This window comes from Erpetoichthys calabaricus, chromosome 2 (genome assembly GCF_900747795.2).
Source record: "Erpetoichthys calabaricus chromosome 2, fErpCal1.3, whole genome shotgun sequence".
NCBI classification, from domain to species: Eukaryota; Metazoa; Chordata; class Cladistia; order Polypteriformes; family Polypteridae; genus Erpetoichthys; species Erpetoichthys calabaricus.
This window is the reverse complement of record NC_041395.2, coordinates 108,198,871-108,220,204: the sequence shown is the minus strand read 5'-3', so window position 1 is coordinate 108,220,204 and position 21,334 is coordinate 108,198,871. Positions and strand designations below refer to the sequence as shown.

At 36.3% G+C, this 21,334-nt stretch overlaps 1 protein-coding gene across 2 annotated transcripts in view; it reads right to left on the bottom strand.

Moving 5' to 3' along the window:
* Positions 1-21,334, bottom strand: part of arhgap1 (Rho GTPase activating protein 1) — a 60,777-nt gene that overhangs the window by 6,448 nt on the left and 32,995 nt on the right. For both annotated transcript variants that reach the window (XM_051922716.1, XM_051922715.1), the window contains exons 3-11: positions 20,444-20,539; positions 8,033-8,120; positions 7,581-7,712; positions 6,932-7,018; positions 6,219-6,317; positions 5,967-6,074; positions 2,542-2,618; positions 2,367-2,444; positions 2,121-2,249 (exon numbers count right to left, since the gene is read on the bottom strand). In XM_051922716.1, coding sequence (XP_051778676.1) covers positions 2,121-2,249; positions 2,367-2,444; positions 2,542-2,618; positions 5,967-6,074; positions 6,219-6,317; positions 6,932-7,018; positions 7,581-7,712; positions 8,033-8,120; positions 20,444-20,539 — 894 coding nt within the window. The remainder of the gene's footprint in view (positions 1-2,120; positions 2,250-2,366; positions 2,445-2,541; positions 2,619-5,966; positions 6,075-6,218; positions 6,318-6,931; positions 7,019-7,580; positions 7,713-8,032; positions 8,121-20,443; positions 20,540-21,334) is intronic.

Here is a 21,334-nt window from a genome sequence, read left to right as displayed (position 1 = left end):
TCTTCCAGCCAGTTGTTGTCTAAGCTATTTAAGAGGCTTGATATAACCACTGAACATGTGCCAAGATTAAATTTATCATCATATGACATGTACATGACAATAAAATTTAATGAAGCTATTTCTTGTAGGTCTCCCTCATACTAATAACAAAAATACTATGCTAACAACATAAGAAGAAAAACAAAAAGACAATGATTACAAAATCATATATTGAACACATCAAGTTGTATTTATATCTATTTTTATGAGAGTTAATTGACTTGTAGCATTTGCCAGATTGGAAAAAAACAGAAAATTTACTGTGCAGGACAGCTAAGGGCTTTAATAATAATGTTTGTTTCTCTAATGCAGAATGTGTTATCTATATAACAAGATGCAAGTGTGTTTTTGTAATATTGTGTTCTGCACTTATCTGTTGAGTTGACTATACTCAATATACAGTATCAGCCAAACAAATTATAGTTAAGATTTAAATGAGTAGTTGAGACGCCGGATTTTAAATAGTGTCACTTTATTATGGAGATAAACATCGTCACACACGTGTGTTCAGGAGACAACTAAAGGGCTTGAATACATGTAATTCCACATGTAATTCCACGTCGGACCAGGGGGTGGCGAAGTGCACTAATTCTCCCCCTCGATCTCTTACGGACCATTCTAGGGAAATCCCGCCCGGCTCTGGGGCAGCCAACGACGTCACTTCTGGTTCCAGTCCTGATGTCATCACTTCCTCTACTGGTCTTTAAAGCCGCCATCTTGCGTCCAGTTAATCAGTTCTGTTTTGGACTCAGTTGTGCGAACATGTCTGTTCTTTTGATGCAGTTTTGCAGCCGGGAAAAATTATACGGGTGGCTGCCCCAAACCTTTTCCATGTCTTATGGTCATTTTTATGACAACATATATTTACAAAATAGCTGTTTGTAGCCTTGAACTGTTCATTTAGTTATCTTGTATTTAATTACATATTTCCCAAACCCCTGCACATGTAAACTTAGGTACCTGTTTCTCCAATTCAGCTACTATAAAACTAGACATGTCCTTTATAGGAGACTTAACCAGTGCAGCATACTGGAAATCATGCATATGATTCTTAGTTTAATGCCTTGATTCTTGGGGCAAAACTGGTTTAGTTACAGTGCCAGATACTCGGTGGAGGTGCATTGAACTTTGGTTCCACTGTGAATAACTGATTAGTCTTCTTTTTCACTTTTTAAAAGCGGTTATTGTTAAGTAGGTTTGTATACAATGGCTGCACACTCACAAATACCCATTGGTCTTGAATGCATTTCAAGATTTTTTGTAGTGTATGACAAAATCAGAGTAATCCAAAGAAAACCTACCTGGGCATACAGATACTGTACAAATTATATACATACCCTGTCAGGACTGCCATTTGAAACCAGAAGTCAAGAGCCATGAGGCAGCAGTGCTAAATACTGGGCTTCGATATAAATACATTTTCTTAAAATATACGGTTCAAAGTTCACACGCTGTTGTCCACAATTGTTCAAAAACCCCTCAGACTTGTGACTTCACCATATTCTGATGGACCAGCACTCACATGTGAGTGGTAAAATTGTATGACATTACACTCACATTATTTCATGTTTATGATTAAGGCTTGGATTATTTTTGCTCTCTGCTCATTTTTTAACATTTCTGCAGCATGATTAATCCTTCTGCTTCAGTGGAACACATTTCAGTTCTGCGTGCTTGGTCTGATTTTTAATAATTATGCCGACTTTGATAATGTCCTTCTAAAAACTACAGCAAAAACCATTATAAAGTCTCATCTAAGAAAATATTTTAGACACAAACATCTGAAAATATTAGAATTAATGCACAAAAATGCTCAAATTTTGATTACCCTCATTGACCTAGTTTAAAAAATGTACAGTATAAATAAAATGCAAGCACAGACCCACACACATTCTGTAAAGACAGGAGCTAATATGCAAATACTCTGAGACACACATTATAATCAAAAGTAACTCAACTGACCTATGCATAAGAACTGCATAGCTAGCACAGAAATCACATCGATCATACATTCTTTCTTCTGGCCATCCAGAAACAGCCCCTCCTGCTCATTCATCTGCCAGCTGTGAAGTCAAACTTACTTTTGAAATTGACAATGTCATTGTAGAGATGAAAAGTAAGTAGAGGTTCCGGAAGTTCCCGTAGGAATGTTTTAAGGATAACAGCAGGGAGGTGAATGTCTTCGTAATCACTGAAGTTGACTTGTATTCCTGAAATACACCAATTAAATGGACACTATGGAATTGGTTTACAGACAGGATTTCGAATATCCAAATTATAACCCCAAGGAAAGTAACACACAGCCCAAGTGCTAAAGAATTACTCACCAGAATTGTATTTACTCAGCACTTCTTTAACCATGTTGACATTAGCAGACCTTCGGAATATCCCTTCTGTCTGCATCCCTAGAAAGTAGAAAAGTGTAGCTCAAGTGGAAAACTGCGAAAAAGATCTACTTAATAACTTATGTACAAGTAGACAAAAACCTAGGATGCAGCTCACCTTGACCAGTAAGGTAGCTGATGGTTTCTCTCATAACCAAAGGAATTTTTTCATCATTAGGACTTCTCTCTCGCAAGCTACAAAATAATGAATAATAGTAAAAAAAAAAATGTTTTTTTTTTTTTACGTATGGAAAAATATATGGAATACCATTTATGCCAAAAATGAAACAAATAAAAGGGCAATAATTAAATAATTACATGAAAAAATACACAGATAAATAAACCAGTCATTACAATGTGGAAAAAAAAAATTAAAGAAAAGTCATCAAATTATTATGAGACACAATGTCAACATTTTACTTTGGTTTAACAGTGTAGTTATCTTAGATTTATTTATTTTAGCTTTTATTTCAAAATGCAGTTGTTTTTAAAGATTGCTTTACATGATGGTTTTGTCACTTGTCAAACAAAACTAAAAGGTTCAACCTATTATTATCAGTTACTAATTTCTTGTAAATTACTTTTTCCTGGTTGTAGATGATAGATTATCATTAATTTCATAGTACCACTTTTTAAAACTCAAACTGGCCAATACATTGGGGCAGTGAGAGTTGTGATAGTTAGCTCTGCACACAAATCGAACAGAGCTCATTTAACATACAACAACTGTACAGAGCAATGGGTATGTTAATTACATGATAGTAAAGTGTACTTTAAAAGCGTAACAATCTAGTTATTCTGTTAGAATCCACAGAAAACACCTCACAAAACAACAAACAAGAAGATGCAGTTCACGTCATTCTTTTCCTCCTCCTTAATGTAATACTGACAGTAGTCTGGTTATCTTTGTCACTCTCTCTCTCACTCTCCATGTTCCACAGAGAACAATCCACAACCCCTGCCTAGGACTATCTATTTTCTCTCTGAAAGTCACCACCTGCCCTCTTGAATGTTCTTGAGGTTTTTTGAATGTGGAAGCTCCCAGTCCTTGTCTAACAGGTTACAGTCATTTAAGCATCTAGCCCTCCTTCTATCTGAAGAGCAGACTGTCGGCTACAATATGATGCTATTTTAAGACTAATTTATGATATATTGGGAATGTAAGTAAGAGAGACAGTAAGTGCTCTTCAGAATATTCACAATGATGAAGATGTTCTCAGAGGTCTGCACAGAAAATCATCTAGAAGCGGGTCACTTGGAATTTCCAGCTGTAGACATTCAACATTAATCTCTGCCTATGTGATTTCTTCATGGGCACCTTCTGTGTAGATATGGTGCTCAGTCAGTCTTCAGCTAATAATGACTTCTTCATTAGTTACATTTTTTTTTTGAAGAGCACTTCTCCATCTGAGAATTTCAAATATATTGACACAACTATCACAAAAAGAGGCATTTTGAAAAGAATAGCACAAGCTTTAAAAGAGCCATGTGGAAATACACCAGTTGTGCTTGAAAGTTTGTGAACCCTTTAGAATTTTCTATATTTCTGCATAAATATGACCTAAAACATCATCAGATTTTCACTCAAGTCCTAAAAGTAGATAAAGAGAAACCAGTTAAACAAATGAGACAAAAATATTATACTTGGTCATTTATTAAGGAAAATGATCGAATATTACATATTTGTGAGTGGCAAGAGTATGTGAACCTTTGCCTTCAGTATCTGGTGTGACGCCCCCTTTGCAGCAATAACTGCAACTAAACATTTCCGGTAACTGTTGATCAGTCCTGCACACCGGCTTGGAGGAATTTTAGCCCATTCCTCCGTACAGAACAGCTTCAACTCTGGGATGTTGGTGGGTTTCCTCACATTAACTGCTCGCTTCAGGTCCTTCCACAACATTTCAATTGGATTAAGGTCAGGACTTTGACTTGGCCATTCCAAAACATTAACTTTATTCTTCTTTAACCATTCTTTGTAGAACAACTTGTGTGCTTAGGGTCGTTGTCTTGCTGCATGACCCACCTTCTCTTGAGATTCAGTTCATGGACAGATGTCCTGACATTTTCCTTTAGAATTCTCTGATATAATTCAGAATTCATTGTTCCATCAATAAAGTCAAGCCGTCCTGGCCCATATGCAGCACAAACAGGCCCAAACCATGATACTACCACCACCACCATGTTTCACAGATGGGATATGGTTCTTATGCTGGAATGCAGTGTTTTCCTTTCTCCAAACATAACGCTTTTCATTTAAACCAAAAAGTTCTATTTTGGTCTCATCCGTCCACAAAACATTCTTCCAATAGCCTTCTGGTTTGTCCACATGATCTTTAGCAAACTGCAGACGAGCAGCAATGTTTTTTTTGGAGAGCAGTGGCTTTCTCCTTGCAACCCTGCCATGCACACCATTGTTGTTCAGTGTTCTCCTGATGGTGGACTCATGAACATGAACATTAGCCAATGTGAGTGAGGCCTTCAGTTGCTTAGAAGTTACCCTGGGGTCCTTTGTGACCTCTCCAACTATTACACGCCTTGCTCTTGTAGTGATCTTTGTTGGTCAACCACTCCTGGGGAGGGTAAAAATGGTCTTGAATTTCCTCCATTTGTACACAATCTGTCTGACTGTGGATTGGTGGAGTCCAAACTCTTTAGAGAAGGTTTTGTAACCTTTTCCAGCCTGATGAGCATCAACAACTCTTTTTCTGAGGTCCTCAGAAATCTCCTTTGTTCGTGCCATGATACACTTCCACAAACATGTGTTGTGAAGAGCAGACTTTGATAGATCCCTGTTCTTTAAATAACACAGGGTGCCCACTCACACCTGATTGTCTTCCCATTGATTGAAAACACCTGACTCTAATTTCACCTTCAAACTAACTGCTAATCCTAGAGGTTCACATACTTTTGCCACTCACAAATATGTAATATTCAATAATTTTCCTCAATAAATAAATGACCAAGTACAATATTTTTGTCTTATTTGGTTAACTGGTTTCTCTTTATCTACTTTTGGGACTTGAGTGACATTCTGATGATGTTTTAGGTCAAACTTATACAGAAATATAGAAAATTCTAAAGGGTTCACAAACTTTCAAGCACAACTGCACTGTTCAGAAAAGTCTTATTGTTAAATAAAAATTCTTTAAAAACAAGGATACTTTGAAATGAAAACTGTTGGAATAATCAAATAGAAGGTAGCTAAACTGCTTAATAAAAGTAAAATGAAGACATTGTATTTCAGAATAATTAAATGATTCCTATTTAATGATGCATATTTTTCACAATGTACTGACTCATTTATATATAACACTGTACTGTACTTTTACATGTGATTACTTATTTCATAATTGCCATTTTACTTATTTCATTTTGGCATAAATCATAACCCATACAAATGTGAGATTGAAGAAAGCTTAAACAATACTTTAGGAGACTGGAAAGCATCCCTTGAATGCTGCATGCCCACACCTAATTGCAGGTAATTGTTACTGTGAAAAGACAGGTTGATTACCCTCTCTACCTATCCATGTATCTTACTGTGCTAGAGAGACTCCAAACTGCTGGTGCGGCAGGGACGGCCGAAATGGGGCAGGTCTTTGACCCTGGACAGGCATCTTCATTGAAGCCCTCAACTTTTCATCATACCTGAAGTAAAGAGAAGAAACACATTATAGGACTGGTGACCTTGTTACACTGAATGGCCTGTTTTCATCAGCTTTGTTCTAGTGTTCTAATTACACAAAGGTAGTCTAATAAAATAGAAACATTTTTAGTTTCTCTCTTACATACATTTTCACCTGCCGTGGGATTACCAACTGTTCACTCTTTACATACTCCTGCAGGTCACTTAGGTAGTTCACATAAAAAATCTTCCGACCAAACTTGATGCTGGGAATCAGAATGATAGAACAATTTTCTTAATTTGATGTGCCAGCTTTGTCAGACTTGATTGTGTAAATAACTTTATAGATTTCACTAGGGTATAATTTAGCACATACAATAAAATTACGAGAGAAAGTGTATTAAGTTGATGAAGCTGAAATGAAACCTTGATGCATAGTCTTATACAGTTAGGTCCATAAGTATTTGGACTCTGATAGAATTTTCGTAATTTTCTCTCTGTATACAGCACAATGGAATTGAAATTAAGCAATCAAGATATGACGGAAGTAAAGACTTTCAGGTTTAATATATGGGGTTTAGCAAAAGTATTGATTTAAGCTTTCAGAAATTGCAGACAGAAAGAAACTTACAAATATTGTATCAATGTCCAAATACTTATGGGCCTAACTGTAAATCCAGCTAGGTAAAGTTACAAAATCATCCTAGAATACTTCTACTGGGTCAGATTGGATGTTCTACAGGCACCATGCAAATAACTCGAGATTTGTTGCATGTCCTAGAAGACCACACGTTTGTGCTACAACTATAAGCAACATATAACCAAATAAGCTTCTAACAGGTATTTATTGAAACAAGACCAAAGGGTACCAGTAACTTACCTGATCAGTGGCTTGAACAGGATGAGAATTGTTTTAATGAACATTGTTGGGTGGACAATGTACAGAGCTTTGATGTTCTTCTTGTACCTGCAAGAGGACACAAGTCTACATTTGGTTCTGTCACCCTGTGGAGACCTGCAAGTATCCACACATACTGAAAATAGTAGCACACCATACAAACACACATACACAGAGCACACGTTCAAATTAAAGTAGCGGAAACTACTATGGTTTTGGTTTATATGTTAAAAAACAGACATGACAAGCAATTATAAACTGAGCAACAATTTTTTTTACATTAAACACCAATGCAGTCTGACTGATCATCATTTAATTATAACATTAAACCACTTTCATCTGTGTACAGGACATATCTAAGCATGGCTGCACAATATCCGAATGCCCACTGCTTCGTAGTTCTTACCATTGTGCATAACTGCCCCAGCGAAAAGAATCTGGATCTTGTGTAGAAAGACTGAGAAGTATATACAGTATATATATATTAGCTTCACTGCCAAGCCATGCAAATCTACACTCCGTTCTCTAAATTTTGTATATACAGATTTTTGTTCATCCTTTAAATCAGGATACCCTAAAATACCCTGTAATGCTATTGTCCCAAATGCTGCCATTTCAAACTGCAGCTTACTTTCGATCAAATTCCCTGTAAGCATCCCTCAGCCAGTTTAAGGATGGTTTATTCTCACTGGTGAGTCCATGGTGAAAGTAAATGAGAGTGTAGTCGCTTTCAACATACTGGTCCAGTGTATGTTTCAAATACCTGCGGAAGAGATAAAGCCAGTAAAAATCATCTGGTATCGACTATGTTTTAGAACGAGAAAACATCTTGTAGTTTACTATGCACCATTATATACAACACACTATGGTAGCATAACATCCAGAGTGGATATACTCTTATATGCCAGAAGAAATGGAAAATGTTTCCAATTGAAAAAAGTATGTGCTGAAACCACTGTTTCAACAAAATAGATTAAAATAGTTAACATGTTCACATTTAAACATACTCAACCCTGCTTTGCTCCTGGATTATATTTGGCTAGAGTTCTAAAATCAAAGAACCTAATAAACACATTTACTTACCCAAGAAGCTTGTGGTGGTCCAGCTCATGGTTTGGGGGCATCCTGCAAGCACTAAACAAGATAACCTTTCTGCCATAGTTATCATCACCTGGATAAAAAGCAAACAAGTTTTTTTTTGTCAACCAATGTTCATTGAAAACAATGCCCACTTACACATCCTGCCATCCCATCCCAGGTTTATCTGACATACAATGGTCTTTAGTACACAAAGAACTGCATTAGTACATGATTGAGGCTGCTTTGACAAATAATTGGCCAGATATCCTCATCAAGGCCAAACATTACCTATACAGAAACAAATGGCAGTCAATAATAGTTGCCTCAACAACATAAGTAACTACTCCCATGGAATAATTTGTGGAATTTTCCTTGACAGATTCACTGGAATTTTGCTGAAACAAACAACTACACTTGGAATGTGTCTGAGGTGACCATCAGAAAAAGACAGACACAGAACAGCCTTTCTGAAAAGAAAAAAGGCAATCAAAATAATTATACTGAACCACATGTATAAAGAAAAAAATAATAAGCTTTAGCCACTTGCTTTGCTGGACTGACAGATTCAATGCCACAAGACTCTCAATTAACAAAATAGTGTCAAGAAATACTTGCTGCACTGGGATTGATATACAGATATGTGCCAAGACAGTCATGTTATTCAATAATTCACTAACACTACCCAATACTACTTCTGAGGTATCAATGACGCCTCATTCTGCAAGACCCCACTGTTAGAAATGGCTGCTCTAAGGCTGAACTGACAAGCTGGTTTTCTTTAAGAACCTTACTGTGACACTATTTTTTTTGACATTCCAATAATGCACTACCTGCATGCAGAGACTAGTTTTTGCAGGGATTATAAACCAGAGGAGTCAGAGCAAGTCACTGACGAAATGGAGTCAGTTGAAGGGTTAAAAGTAAATGTTCAAACAGCATTATACATTGCAGGTGGCTGTCATGGTAAATGGTACAGATTATTTAGACCTGGGTTCTCTTGGGTGTATCAGGCATTAGGGTCAAATGTGTGTGGGAATAAAGAAAATGTTTCTATGAAATTTTTACAAATAGCCAGATTATTATCTCTCCACTTACAAACAAACCTTTTTGCATGGTCTGTGCATGTTTTCCTTTTTGCCATCCTAACAGATACAAGCTTGCTATGTTGTGCAATACACCAAAAAGGGATTTCTTGAGTAGTTTCTACCTAAACATATTGATCAGATACAATCATGACTAAAATTATCGGCACCCCTGGAATTTTCCCAGAAAATGCACCATTTCTCCCAGAAAATTGTTGCAATTACACATGTTTTGGTATACACGTTTATTTCCTTTACGTGCATTGGAACAACACAAAAAAACAGAAAAAAAGCCAAATCTGACATCATGTCACACAGAACTCCAAAAATGGGCCGAACAAAATTATTGGCACCTTTTCAAAATTGTGGGTATATCGTTTGATTTCAAGCATATGATGCTCGTTTGAACTCACCTGTGGCAAGAAACAGGTGCTGGCAATATAGCAATCACACCTGAAGCCAGCTGAAATGGAGAAAAGTTGACTCAACCTTTCTGTTGTGTGTCTGAGTGTGCCACACTAAGCATGGAGAACAGAAAGAAGAGCAGAGAATTGTCTGAGGACTTAAGAGCAAAAATTGTGGAAAAATATCAACAATCTCAAGGCTACAAGTCCATCTCCAGAGATCTTCATGTTCCTTTGTCCACTGTGTGCAACATAATCGAGAAGTTCACAACACATGGCACTGTAGCTAATCTCCCTGGACGTGGACGGAAGAGAAAAATTGATAAAAGACTGCAACGAAGGATAGTCCGAATGGTGGATAAATGGCCCCAATCAACTTCAAAACATATTCAAGCTGTTCTGCAGACTCAGGGTGCAACAGTGTCAGATCCGAACTATCCGTTGACATCTGAATGAAATGAAACGCTATGGCAGGAGAGCCAGGAGGACCCCACTGCTGACACAGAAACATAAAAAAGTCAGACTGGAGTTTGCCAAAATGTACTTGAGGAAGCCTAAATCCTTCTGGGCGAACGTCTTGTGGACAGATGAGACCAAGGTAGAGCTTTTTGGTAAAGCTCATCATTCTACTGTTTACAGAAAATGGAATGAGGCCTACGAAGAAAAGAACACAGTACCTACAGTCAAACTTGGTGAAGGTTCTAAGATGTTTTGGGGATGTTTTGCTGCCTCTGGCACTGGATGCCTTGAGTGTGTGCAAGGCATCATGAAATCTGAAGACTACGGAAAGATATTGGGGCGCAATGTGGGGCCCAGTGTCAGAAAGCTGGGTCTGCGTCAGAGGTCACGGGTGTTCCAGCAGGACAATGACCCCAAAAGAGGTGTAACAAGCTTGTTGATGGTTTTAGGAAGCGCTTGATTTCAGTTATTTATTCCAAAGGGCGTGCAACCAAATATTAAGTTGAGGGTGCCAATAATTTTGTCCAGCCCGGTTTTTGACTTTTGTGTGAAATGATGTCAGATTTGGCTTTTTTTTCCTCTGTTTTGTGTGTTGTTCCAATGCACATAAAGGAAATAAACATGTGTATACCAAAACATGTGTAATTGCAACAATTTTTTGGGAAAAATGGTGCATTTTCTGGGAAAATTCCAGTGGTGCCGTTAATTTCAGCCATGACTGTAAATGCCCATGAGCTGACTGGCCTTCCCCAGTGCTCATGTCAGAAATGTAACTTGCATACATACCTCAGTTCACTAGCGACCCATTATGGCAAGGTTACAGCTCTCACAAGGTCATATGATATAGTGTGGATGCAAAAATATGCCAAAATAGTTTAAAGTTATTTTAATTATGATCATTTACTGGCCTAAAATGTATAGGGTGTTTTTAAACATCATCTTCTTCTTTCGGCTGCTCCTGTTAGGGGTTGACACAGCGGATCATTTTCTTCCATATCTTTCTTTCCTCTGTATCTTGTTCTGTTACACCCATCACCTGCATGTCCTCTCTCACCACAGTTCCACTCTCTTTACCTTCTTCCTGTCCTCCTGCCTCCGGACACGTCCCCCCCTCTTCTTCGGCCAACAGTAGTCCACTTTCCGCCAGCACCCTGTTGACTAACAGTACTGGTGGCGGTTGTTGTTAACCCGGGGCTCGACCGATCCGGTATGGAAATTTGTATCGTTGTCCGCATATTGACTTGGCAAAATTTTACACCAGATGCCCTTCCTGACGTAACCCTCCCCATTTTTCCGGACTGGCATGAAAAAACGCACTGGTTTGTGCATCTCCTGTGGACATCACTCAAACAAATTGTGTTTTTTTAGGATTTCTTTTTATCTATGTATATTCATTACAGCTGCATTTCTATCTTGTTACTTTTTATGTAAGCATTTCCGGGTTTAGAGAGGTTAAGAGATAAGAAATGTTGGGATGCTTATCAGCACAGCAAGGCTTTGAAAGAGCCCGTTTTGTTAATAGCAGATTAGTTAATAGCAGATGCAGTGCAGAATGACACTTCTGATGCCATCAGATCATGAATGTTCTGGGCAGGCAATTGTAGAAGGGCAGAGCCCTGATGAGGATGAAGGGGTTGAAGGTGAGCAAAGCAGGTAGCTGTAGCAGCTGCAAACTGAAACAGCTTAAGCCACATTTCCTGAAATAACTTTTTACAGAAGCAAAAGTAGCCAAAAACACAGGATGTTCTGTATTACTGGACTGCAAAACAGCTGATCACTGCAAGGTGTGCCAGGAGCCACATTGCAATAATCACAAAAAATGTAATTGTGGTCTGGGATTATTGTGCTGAGTAACAGACTATGATTGTATAATTATATATAAATATGAAAAATTGTAAGTAATTAAGTCATAAAAACTAGTTTAAAAAGATGCAAAGTGTTTAGAGAAGAGGTTAAAATAAAAGTTTGGACAGTTGTGGTTATTTGTGGCTGGATTTATATAAAAATATATTCTGGGTCTCTAAAGATTCTAGGAAAGTAATAATGTTTGTTAAAAGTCTTGTGTATACAAGAAGTGTTAAGTGACATCACAGGACAGTACAATACGCGTCAAATAAGAAAAAAAACAATGCTTTAAATTGCAACTTTCAAATTAACTACTACTAGGTTCTAGACAGACCTAGATATATTATTTATTGTTTCTGTTCTGTTTCCCAGTTTAGCCTTTTCATCAAGTGCAACTGAGAAACATCAACTGTCATTGAAAAGATAGAAGAAAATAACAATTAAGCACTGGTTTAACAGAAGACAGGAATAAGTACAGTTACTATCAGTTTTAAAGAATTCCAAAGCAGTGTTCTCTTTTTGTCCTAAGCCATGTTTTACTAGCCAAATTGTATTGAAATAAAGAGACGCTAGTTATGTAAGCAAATAAGCAAGAGAATTATGAAGCAATATTTCAACTTTAACTCTCATGTAGCACTTGCTAGACTCACTCTTAGACAGGGTGGTAAGCTTACCACTAGAATCCTGGAAGTCTGCAAAAATTTACATTGTCCCGGACCACCTTCATTTTCCTTGCAGCTCCTTATCACAGCACCAATTGCCTGCCGATAAGCTTTAGTTTTTGCAAATACGTCAATTAACAGTATGCAGCCTTCACTCACCCATCCTACATTTAAACCGCATGAAGGCATCACATAGCAAAGTTCTCACAGCCTAAGTCTGTGTTAATGTTTTTATCAGGCAATGAATTGTAGGGAATTGTATGGGCAAATAATATCATTATTTGAAATACAAACATTTTATGTGTGTTCCATGTCTACAACAATCTCTTTAACCGTAGGGTGACATAACAGCTATGAAGCCACAAATGTTGTACACACAGGTAAAACAGGAAATTTTTTCATATGTTATAGTAATAACAATATAATGTTGATGTGAAGTTTAGAATGTGTCAAGACTGAAATCCAAATATCAAATAAACACTTTCACAAAAGGTATAACAAAACAAGTATGCTTTTATTCAAGAATAAAAATGAAATAAAAAGAAATCGTTCAAAGGACATGTGGCTATGAATGTGTAAAAACTGAAGCCCACATATCAGTCGGTACAAAATAATGATGTTGTATGTCTATGTGTGTTTGCACATTTCACAGTGCAAACATGGCTGTCTCGCAGATCCGTTCAGGTGGCGCAAAGGTAGACCTGCTACTTTGTAGTCAAGAGCTTTCTTGGTTTGAATCCCAGGTCGTCCCTGCATTTTTTCCTCAGTTTTTTCACATTCATGGGACCCAGTCTGATACTGTTAGTTTTCAAATAAAGACATGGTATAATGAAATAAGTGTGCTTTTATTCAAGAATAAAACTGAATAAAAAAAATAGTTAAAATAACAACTAGATACCAAGAAAAAATGATTCACTAGCATTTGTGTGTTTGCTTTTATCCCTTCAGTGCTAGCTCTTACAAGTTTCCATAAATTTATAGACTGTTATAGACTCAGGTCAAATGAATGTTTTTATTATATATTAATAATAATAGAAACTCCCTACTCAAAGCACTAAATGGTTGAGTGCAGGCTGAGTGCTGCTAATTGACACATTAGCAAAACAAAAGCGTATCAGCAGACAATTGATGCCATGATAAAGATCTGCAAGGAAAATTAAGGTGGTCTGGGGCAACGAAGCTTTTAGCAGACTTCAGGGATTCTATTGTTAAAAGAAGCCCTTATCACAAGATGACTGTGCAAGTAACCGTCTTCTCCATTAAGATATTTTAAAGGTAAGTTGTGCAGTTTATGTTAGCAAGATTTCTTTCAATGTACCCACCAACTGTGATGGCTGTCTCATTGACTTTTATGAGTATTTTACTTTGACCTTTTAATTTGTGGTAATGAGCAGTAAAAATTCAATGCAGTCTTTGTACAGCATGTTTTGCTACCATGCAGTCTGTTTCTGCTTGTCTCTTCTTGAAGGTCTACATAGTAAGATTATGTGATAAAATATATTTTTGACTTTTATACAGAAATACATTATGTGAGCAAATTTTAAGTTCCTTCAACACTGTTTGAGTGCAGCCTACTTGTGAGTGAACAAATTATTCTAAAATTCTTTGTTGGTAGGCATTGTGGCAAAGTGGCTTTTGTTAGTGTGGAAGTACTGTAGTTTTAACACAAAGTAATTTAACTCTTTGATGTAAAAACAGAGATAAACCTGTTTACTGCTTTCTGAAAAGCAGTGGTATAATTTAAGTCAAAGTTCACAAATCTAACAGCATTATAAATATGTTTGGTATACAAATGTTGATAACAACCTAATTAACTACTTAAATTGCTAGTCTATAAATGTTCTATTTTTAGATCGGCATTTTGAATCAGATTGGACGGTACATCCAAGTGGTTATTGTAATCTCTCCCTTCAAAGAAACTGAAAGATCCCTAATTTATTGTGGATTCTACATTAGTAAATTATTTAGGAAGACACAAAATGATGCGAATCAAAATAATGTGTAGTGTACAGTTGTGTTGTCTCTTTAGGACTACTTAAGACCCAGAGCTGCAAACATTATACTGTATTAGAGTAAAAAGAAAACTAATAAAAATTTGCTGAACAAGGATCGAGTTGTTATTGTTCCTGGAAGATAGCAAAGACAGACTGCAAATTCATCAGTTTAACATGAAACTGCTACTTCCTCACATTCAACTAGGTATAAAAGTTAATGGATTTCAATACTGGAATAAGATACACAAAGATGGAGGGGACATCTGTGTGACATCCTATAATCTGTGGTTCTCATACTCAGTTCTGTGGAAACCCCTAAGGCTAAAGGTTTTTAACTGGGCACCTAGCCAAATTCATTAAGCTGTTATTTCACAGTCTCTGTGTTTTAGGTTCAGTGTAGAAATTACAAAACTAAGTTTGGTTACATTTCTATTATAATGTACCAAGCTTGGGTTTTAAGATTTTCATAATCAGTAATGTTAATATTCTGATTTTCTAGCCATTCTGGTTATTTTATCCATTAGTTACCAATAAGGACATAAATGGGTCAGACGTTGAAGTACTTGCAGCCTTTTAGCTTTCAGTGACATTTGCTCTGGTGTCTGCTCTGCCTTTTGTTAACTGTCACTATTAGGATACAAAAAAGAGTGCAAACTAAACAGAAAAAGGCACATTAATAAAAAGCAAAACAAAAAAAAAGTTAAGCATTCATTATAAATGTAAAAATCATACTGCCCTGCTTTTCTGAATGTAAAATAAGAGAAGTGAAAAAAGGCCAGCTAATTAAATGAAATGGTAAAATGACTAACTGGTTGGAACTAAGACTCGGAGTACATGGGAATGAGTTGGAGAACCACTGTCCTATGCTGAAATGTGACCAAAAGTAAGAATTCATTAGGCAGCGATAGAATTAGTTGGCTAACACAACTGACTCTGATTAAGAAGTGTGCATTTTATGTATAATGAACTCTGGTGTGAGGATGGTAAAGTTTCATACAAATCATAATCTGGAACACTTCTTTAGTAAATGTAGATCCTACAAAATACTACTGAAATTTACCTTTATTGATATAATAGATGTACACATGCTAATGCAGAAGTGGCTGTGAATGATTTTCACAGCCTCATCCATAAACATCAACACATGAATCAAAGTGATGGATCACAGCAAAAGAATTTTATTTTTTAAAATTCTACCAAAATACTTTTAGAGCACGTCTTCTCCTAGCAGAGGAAAATAACACCCCAAATCACTAGTATTCCATGATTAAAGGGGAGTACACTTTCACCAGTTTGGCTGCACCTCTATTGCTATGATTTCTATTTATTTAAAAAGTTAAAAGTGAACACTGTCTGCAATAACAACAATGCAGTTTTGATCAGATGCAAGTGAAGAAAATCTAGTGGAGTATGATTGTATAGCTTACTTTGGCTATAACTGTGGCCAAGATTGTTCATATTGATCTTTCATTGCTGTCTAATATAACTATTTTGATTTCTATTTTCTTTCTCATTTCGCTGTTGATATTCACAATATGTTTGCCTTAAAGCAGATATGATGGATCTTTTTAGAGGCTTTGTACTCCAATGAAATTGTCATTAGCAGCCTAAGGGGATATTCATTACCAAATGTACCTGACCAAGGACTATTACAGTTTGGATATTTATTAAAAACAAAGAACAAAAATGATACAAAAAGATTTACATATTTTTTATATATTTTATATACATATACACAGAGTGGGTATAGAAAAGAATCACCCCCTTCGAAATATTTTAATTTTTTTTGCTTTACAGCCTTAAATGAAAATACACACACAAAAAATATTTCTTCCCAACTTTACTTACTCAATGCAACCTATATCATTAAAGTGAAAGATATCACAGCTACAGTTCAGAAAAATTATAAAAAATCAAAAACAAGACATACCGAGATTCACTACATTCACTTGGATGTTAAAGATTACACTGAGTAAGTAAAGCTGGAAAAGTTCAGTACTCCAAATGCAGTCATGGAGTAAAAGTGTTTCAAATTAGTTGTACTGCAGCATAAACTTCCCTTAATGGTTCCAAACTGGTTTCATTTCAGCAAGACCTGGTATGATATTTACAGTCCACTCTCAAATATACTATTCAAACTTTGACTTTTTTTCCCTGTGTGGCTAATAACCTGCAGAATACATTTCAGCATTGCTATGTTTATTTGAAGGCCATCCACTCACATTGTTGGACCATTTCTGACTTTTTCTTTAAGCACCATTTTTTTTGGTTAATAAATGCTATATTTATTTATGCTATAACAATCTGCCAGTTGTTTAAGCTTCAAGAACAATCTGATAGCTTTAATTCCTGCCATTGCCAAATAATGGATTTAATGTAACACACCACACATGGGCACTTTTACTTTGAATGACTTTAATCCTAAAAGATGTACTTTAAGGTATCTCACATAAAGCTGAAGTACATAGTTCACACAGAGATGAAACTGGGCAGATGCAGATAAAATAGAATATTCCAATCATTAAGAAATATCTCATAAATCATGTACTTTTGCCTTCAGCACATAAGCACAAACTATAATGAAAAAATGCAGAACATAAAACATAACTTTAACACATCAATAAAACAAATATGATGTCCAGATCGTGTTTTTCTCTATTTGGATGTCAGTTACTACTAGTGTCTCTCTTAGAAACATGCAAAGGTGTTCATTTTGCCATCAAGTTTGATGCCACCTCCTCCCAACTTCTGAGCAGTCATGGGAATGCACTATTTTTGGAAAGGACATATTCACAAAGATTTTATCATCCATGAAAACGTTGCTGAGGCCTGGTGTGCTAGAAGACTGCACTATCATTCTTCTCTGTGCACTTTTGTAACAGTATGGTAAACAAACACATTCACAGATTATCTATCATATCACTGATAAGACAAGAATGTACTTTTCCCTGAAAATACTCGACTCCTGGAGTGCTGGCAAATTGCATTGATAAGACAAGAGATAATTATTAACATTAATGCTGAAATGCTCCCATTTGTTACAAATAATAAGCATCCTCAGTTACTACAGAAGTTCAGTTGACCACTACATTAATACTATGGAATTTCAATTAAGCCATCAACAACTAAACCAAAATATCTTCTCAAAAGCTCATTTGAATGTTCATACTCTAAATTTGTTTTGTGATCTCTTTCTTTTGAAAGAGATAAATATGATGATTTGGTACAGCTTATCACATGCATATTAAACAGGTAAATGATATATCAAATTAAAAAAAATACTGTAAATAGCATAATGCACAATACATGTTTATTCTAAATTTGAATAAATTAACAATATTTATTTTGTTTTTGTACATGTGGTCATTTTTGTTTTAATCAGGGAAATGTGTGCTATAAAACCTTTTAAATTGGAAATGAATGACTTTAAAGCATATATGTGCCAGGGTTCACATAAATCTACCACAGTGAACCCCTAGCCTATGGAATGAATTTTTCAAGCAGCACAGCAGGGATCTTCATATTCATATAATGCAGCCAAAATATTTTCTGACATCTTTATCTATCTATCTATCTATCTATCTATCTATCTATCTATCTATCTATCTATCTATCTATCTATCTATCTATCTATCTATCATGTTAACGGATGCCTGGAATGTGTTATGAAAATATTTTCTAAAGAAAGATAGTAAGCGGTCTGTAAAATATTGTTAAGATTTATTTTAGTTTATAACCATAATCACCTCAATGAGGAGATCACTGTACATCTCTGTAGGTACATTATTGTAGGGAATAATGTGCATCCCATTATTTATAGTAAACTACTTTTATTTTTAATCAATTGAATCAAGCATATCATTCTTTTGTGTTTAATGATTCAATAGCAACTTCTCCTAGATTACTAGGTGTCATATCTGTGTCCACTAAAACACTGATATTTAGCTTTCATAAAGAGAATGGCACTACATGAATTTACACAGTGTTGGATGATTGTGTGCAAATGCAAGTACAAATTTTACTATACTACTACTACTCTATAATGACCTTTACCAATTTTTGTATATACTATTCATAAAGGACCAGATTATAAAACAAATTACACTGACTGACATCATCAGACAGGCAGACAGATATATACACACACACGCACGCACACACACATTTAAACAAGGCAGCAGTTTGTAGATCCCCACACGGGAAAAAAAAACAATATACTATGTAACACAAAACAATACACAAAATCAGCTCCAGAGTGCTGGCAAACTGCTCTGTGAAGCAAATACAGCCGGTTGCGGGGTTCAATGAATGTACATCGCCGAATATACTCGCCCCTGCGTGCTAGGAAATTGCACTAAGACACAACTATAGCCGGTTGCAGCATTCAATGAATATACATCGCCGAATATACTTGGCTCCGGTGTGCTGGGAAATTGCACTGAGAAACAACTATAGCCGGTTGCAATGTTCAATGAATATACATCGCCAAATATACTTGGCTCTAGCATGCTGACAAATTGCACTGAGAAACAACTTTAGCTGGTTGTGGCGTTCTACGAATGAACTTTTTTGAATATACTCAGCTCCGGTGTGCTGGCAAATTGCATTGGGAGCCGACTATAGCTGGTTCTGGCAGTTTAAGGGTTAAAAATGGAAGAACAGATCTTCTAAACTTGTTAGCTGTACTGTACTTAAAATACATTATTTATTTATGTTTATGTTTATTTTTGTAATTCAAACATTTCAAATGCATTTTAATTAGTAACGTATCAATTATTTTGAGAAGGTTAAACAAACTCAAGCAATAATGGAAACTTGTAAAGAAAAATGCAGAAGATCTGTAATTGTTCTTGCATACAGTCCAGTCTATAGATGCTGCTGCCTTGTCAGTTCCACTATTCCAGTGTTAATGAGTCACTTTAACCTCAAGGTAAAAATTTAGGTTGTAATTTAGGTTGCATTTGCAACAGTACAGTGATCTGTCGATATATCGCGCTTCGCCTTTCGCGGCTTCACTCTATTGCGGATTTTATATGTAAGCATATTTAAATATATATCGTGGATTTTTTGCTGGTTCGCGTATTTCTGAGGACAATGGGTCTTTTAATTTCTGGTACATGCTTCCTCAGTTGGTTTGCCCAGTTGATTTCATACAAGGGACGCTATTGGCAGATGGCTGAGAAGCTACCCAACTTACTTTCTCTCTCTCTCTCTTGCGCTGACTCTCTCTGATCCTGACGTAGGGGGTGTGAGCAGGGGGGCTGTTCGCACACCTAGACGATACGGACGCTCGTCTAAAAATGCTGAAAAATTATCTTCACGTTGCTACCTTCTGTGTGCAGCTGCTTAGTGAAGCGACATGCTGCACGGTGCTTCGCATACTTAAAAGCTCGAAGGGCACGTATTGATTTTTGCATGTTTGTTTTTCTCTGTCTCTCTCTATCTCTCTCTCTCTCTCTCTCCCTGCTCCTGACGGAGGGGGTGTGAGCTGCCGCCTTCAACAGCTTTGTGCCGCGGTGCTTCGCATACTTAAAAGCCAAACAGCACTATTGATTTGTTTGCTTTCTCTGTCTTTATGACAGTCTCTGCTCCTGACGCACACTCCTTTGAAAAGGAAGATATGTTTGCATTCTTTTAATTGTGAGACATAACTGTCATCTCTGTCTTGTCATGGAGCACAGTTTAAACTTTTGAAAAAGAGACAAATGTTTGTTTGCAGTGTTTGAATAACGTTCCTGTCTCTCTACAACCTCCTGTGTTTCTGCGCAAATCTGTGACCCAAGCATGACAATATAAAAATAACCATATAAACATATGGTTTCTACTTCGCGGATTTTCTTATTTCGCGGGTGGCTCTGGAACGCAACCCCCGCGATGGAGGAGGGATTACTGTATATAATAGGTGGATACAAAAAAGTAATCACAGCTTCCACTTTCTTATGAAGTTAAATCAAAAAAGCTAACTCACCAGCCACTTCCACAATCTGATGCCTAGCAATGTCATAGTATGGATCATCCCAGCGGAGATGAAGAGGCCCATCAGGCACACGTGGTACTTCTGGATCTGGAAGAATATGGGAAAAGTGGTCAAAATTAAAACAATAACAATCCACATTACAAAATACTTTATGTCAGAAGACAAACACACACTTTTACTATAAATAAAATAATTAAATCCTAAACAGGCAGATTAGCACTGCTCACTGGGTAAAAATACATTTGTGCTGGGTATGCTAGTGTAGAAATTAACAGATGAAAAATAGAAGACACTCCAGGTTTGTCTTCATCAATTTTCACTAGATGTCTAAGACTATTAATTGAAAATGGAGTAAAATATCTGATTAATTATTTGATAAAGGTTATAACTTATGTGTTAAAAAAAACAAAAACTGAAGTGAACAAATTCAGAACTTGAAAATTACTTGGGCTGTCATTACCTGTAGTAAAAAAAATTAGAACTGTGAAGCAGCATTACATTCTTCACTGTTCCATTCAAATATATGATGTGTGCTTTCACTTATGGGTTATAATACTGGACATTAGCTTGTCTTAAAAAGTATTTGCAAATTCGTTTTTAGCAATGAAGTATGCTGTTTTGCTTATCCAACTAACTGTGTGTTTCTGTGCTTATGGTACATGTCGTATTAATAATGAGATATGCCTACTCATTTGAAGAACTGAAACTCTACATAAATTTTACTTTAGTTCTAATAAATGGAGTGACTCACATCATTACAGAAGTGTATTAGGGCCACAGAAAAGAAAAAAAAAATTAGGGACACAGTGAAGAAAAATCTATTTCATGATTAAAGTCGAAATTCTGGGAGGATGGAAATAATTATTATAAGATTAAAGTGAA